Source organism: Trypanosoma conorhini (genome assembly GCF_003719485.1).
Source record: "Trypanosoma conorhini strain 025E chromosome Unknown Tco_14.4_contig_01056, whole genome shotgun sequence".
In the NCBI taxonomy this organism is placed as follows: domain Eukaryota; phylum Euglenozoa; class Kinetoplastea; order Trypanosomatida; family Trypanosomatidae; genus Trypanosoma; species Trypanosoma conorhini.
The window spans coordinates 1-3,272 of NW_021705148.1; the positions used below are offsets into that span (position 1 = coordinate 1).

Sequence of the window (3,272 nt, forward strand, 5' to 3'; positions counted from 1 at the left end):
TGGGGGGCGCGAGTGAGAGCGTTCTGGCGAGTCCGAACACAACGAGCTTAGGCTGCAGAACCGGCGGGGATTCGTGAAGATTGCGCTGCAGGAGGGCTCCCCGCTGGTTCCCGTGTATGCGTTTGGAGAGAACGACGTCTACGCAATTCCCCGCGTCGCGACCTCCGCGTGGTGGAGGCGCGTGGAGAAGCTGTTTCGCAAGGCCACGACCTTTGGCTTTCCCCTGTTCCTTGGCCGCGGCTGGTTCAACTACAGCTTCGGCATCCTGCCGCACCGCCGCCCGATCACGGTGGTGGTTGGGGAGCCGCTGCTGGTGCCGAAGATCCCCCAGCCAACGGCGGAGGACCTGCAGGAGTGGCACGACAAGTACGTCACGGCCCTCAAGCGACTCTTCGACGAGTACCGCGCCGTGTACGACGTGGAATCCAGTGGCCTGCGTATTCATTAGTTTTTGTAGTGTTTAGTGACAGTGCTACTTCGTTATCTTGTTGTTTTTGTTTTTGTTTTGTTTTTGTTACGTTTGCCTTTATGTGAGTAAGTTTGAGTGTATACGTGCGTCGGTGAGTTGGCGGGGGATCGTGGGGGGATATTGGTTTTTGCACCTTGTGCCGTTGCAGCGAAGGCGGCTGCAGAAGCCGACGGCCTCGGCTACGCAATTCATTTGTGGCCGCCAACCCTCGCCCCGCGCCCACAGCCTCGTTGCCGTTTTCATAGTTCTGCATCTGTTGGTTTGCCCGTTTTGCTGTTTTCGGTCCCGTGCCTGCCCGGCGCGGAGCTTCCGGTGTGCCGACGGTGGCATCTTCCTCCTGCACGCGCCGACCTTGCGCCTTTTCCTTTTTTCTCTCTGTTTCCCTCTGGGCCGTGGAAGGAGCTGGGGCCAATCGGCATCGAGAGGCCGCACGCACGCAGTTGCATATAGGTGCCCTGTGGGGGGTTGTGCGGCGAAGGGCAGGGCGGGCGCGGCGGTGGGGCGGTGAAGAAGATGTACGCCCGCTTCCGCACACGCTCCAAGTTCTACAAGCGTCCTGAACGGCCGCTGCGCGCGTACAATGTGAGTCCCAACACGCTGCGCCGCCCGAAGGTCAAGCCGGGCCTTCTCAGGGGCGTGCACAGCGACGAAACCGTGGACCTGCGGGATCGGGAGCGGCTGGAGCTGCTGGAGTCGATTCGTCACCCCAGGGAGCGCGACTTTTACCAGGACCACACGTACCACAACCAGTGGATTCGCCGCGACCTGGAACAACACCAGAAGATGCAGTTGTCGGCGCGTTACCGCTACTTTGCCCCGGATTACGTCATCACACCGTGGATCTGGTACCCGGGCGACGTGGTGGAGGTGGTGAGCGGCGAGGGCGTGGGGCAGCGCGGGGCGATCATCGCGGTGGCGAAGTACAAGAATGAGATCATCGTGCAGAACATCAACGTGCAGGATGTGGTGATCCCTGCGTCGGAGACGCGGCCGGAGCAGGTGGTGCAGCGGGAGCACCCCATCAGTGTGGGGCGGGTGCGACACGTGGACCCGTCGACGAACGAGCTGTGCAACCTGGACGTGGTGCGGGTGCGCAACAAGGAGACGGGGGCGCTGGAGGAGAAGCGCATGAGCCTTGAGAGCGGGGTCCTGCTGCCGATCCCCCCGCTCGACAGCAGCATGGAGGTGGGCGACCCTTTGAAGGACACGCCCATCCAGGACGCGGACGAGGCAACGTACGACCGTGAGGCGGAGATGGCGGTGCTGGTGCAGCGGCGCCTGCACGCGATGGAGGACTATTTTGTCCGCAGTTTGCGGGATTCGTACAACTTCCACGAGCCGCTGCGGGCGAAGAACGCGGAGGACATGCGCGCCTTCCAGTCAGGCGTCGTGGATGCGGCGTCGACGGCGTTGGCGGAGAAACTGCTCGCCGTCGACGGGACTGCGCTCCCCGCGTGGTGGAAGGACGCCATCGCCCCGCACGTGGAGGGCATCAAGGCGGAAATGCTTGCTGCGGCGGAAGAAGAAGAAGAAGCCGCCAAGGCGGCGACGGCGGCCGACGGCGAGACGTTAGAGAGAGCCATGGAGCAGGAGGACGGCTTCATCGAGGATGGGGAAGAGGAGGAGGGTGAATCCGACATGGAGACGTGACGGGGCGTCGTCGTAGTGCAGGCGGGGAAGAAGAAAAGGCCGGGAGAAGAAGCCACCGCGGTGTCCCCGGTGTGGGCTGCACCTGTCATCCGCGCCGTGTGCGGGCCAATTGCCCCTCCACAGGCCTACCATTTCTTTCTTCTACAACTTTGATGTGAGTGGGAACCACAATTCAAGCAAAAGGGGGGAGGAAGGAAGGAACAAAGGGTAGTGCGGAGGAAAGGGTGAAAAAAAAAAGGAGGGTGAGAGATGCGAGGTGGCAAAGACGCCGCAATGGCTGCCGGTCGGCAAGACGGCGGCCCGACGCCACTCGCACCGGCGGCGGCCTACGTTGTGGAGCCAACGACCACTGCGGAGATGCACGAACTCCTCGATCTGATCCTGCACGCCTGCGAGCATCTGCAGGACTTGATACGCGACCGCCACCCCGTCACGCAGCGGGAGGTGGCGAAGCTGCGGAAGTCCTACTGGCTTGCCGTGGGCGAAACGGGAAGGCTGCGCAGCCGCAGTGTGCCGGTCGACTCCCTCGCCAGCCCCACCGACAGCAGCCGCAGCAGCAGCGCAGGCACGGAGGACTCCAGGCGGCAGGACGCGAAGGCGGTCGCATGCGATTGTGCGCTGGGGGAGCTGGAGGAGTACGTGCGTCCCCGGCCGGAGGCGCACACGTTTGACCTCGACGATGCGGATTGCGAGGGCGGGGAGCGCCGCGTGTGGCACTTTTTCAGCATCCCGCTCGAGCGCCGCCTCCAAACGCTGTCGGTGTCGCTGTTTCTTTTCTTTACATTCATTCCTGCTGCCGTCTTGGTCACGCTGGCGCTGCTGCTGAGCTGGACGACCATGCCGCTCATGCTGGCGTACCTCGTGTACATCTTCACCCTTGGACGGCCCAAGCACCCACTGAAGAAGTGCGTCGCCTTCACGCGGCACAGGCTGTGGGGGCTCTACAGGAACTACTTCCCAGTGCGTCTTGTGATTCCCCGCCATGTGCGGGCCAAGTTTGACCCCCAGGCGAACTACTTCTTCATTTACCACCCGCACGGGATACATAGCTTCGGCGCCATTGCAACGTTCAGCCTGGACTTCACGCTTAGCTCGCTGCTTCCTGGCATAACCGTGCATGCGCAAACGCTCAAGTTGAACTTCTTCATTCCCT

General features: G+C 62.5%; 3 protein-coding genes across 3 annotated transcripts in view, besides 1 other annotated feature; 2 read left to right on the forward strand and 1 right to left on the reverse strand.

The window, feature by feature from the left end:
* On the reverse strand, positions 1 to 445 carry Tco025E_09297 (uncharacterized protein; the record flags this gene model as incomplete). Its single annotated transcript, XM_029376117.1, has 1 exon — positions 1 to 445. A coding segment is annotated over one exon (445 nt), but the record flags the coding sequence as incomplete, so codon positions are not given.
* A 40-nt stretch (positions 446 to 485) lies between these two features.
* Positions 486 to 516: a microsatellite.
* Positions 517 to 982: 466 nt separating this feature from the next.
* Tco025E_09298 (putative delta-1-pyrroline-5-carboxylate dehydrogenase) lies at positions 983 to 2,119 on the forward strand (the record flags this gene model as incomplete). The annotated part of the gene is made up of 1 exon (XM_029376118.1): positions 983 to 2,119. One exon carries the CDS (start codon positions 983 to 985, stop codon positions 2,117 to 2,119), a length of 1,137 nt encoding a protein of 378 aa, XP_029223775.1.
* Positions 2,120 to 2,392: 273 nt separating this feature from the next.
* Positions 2,393 to 3,272, forward strand: part of Tco025E_09299 (putative diacylglycerol acyltransferase) — a gene marked incomplete at both ends in the record, with an annotated part of 930 nt that continues 50 nt past the window's right edge. Inside the window, one exon of the mRNA XM_029376119.1 lies at positions 2,393 to 3,272. This exon is cut by the window's right edge and continues 50 nt beyond it. Within this exon, the coding sequence (XP_029223776.1) occupies positions 2,393 to 3,272 (880 nt within the window).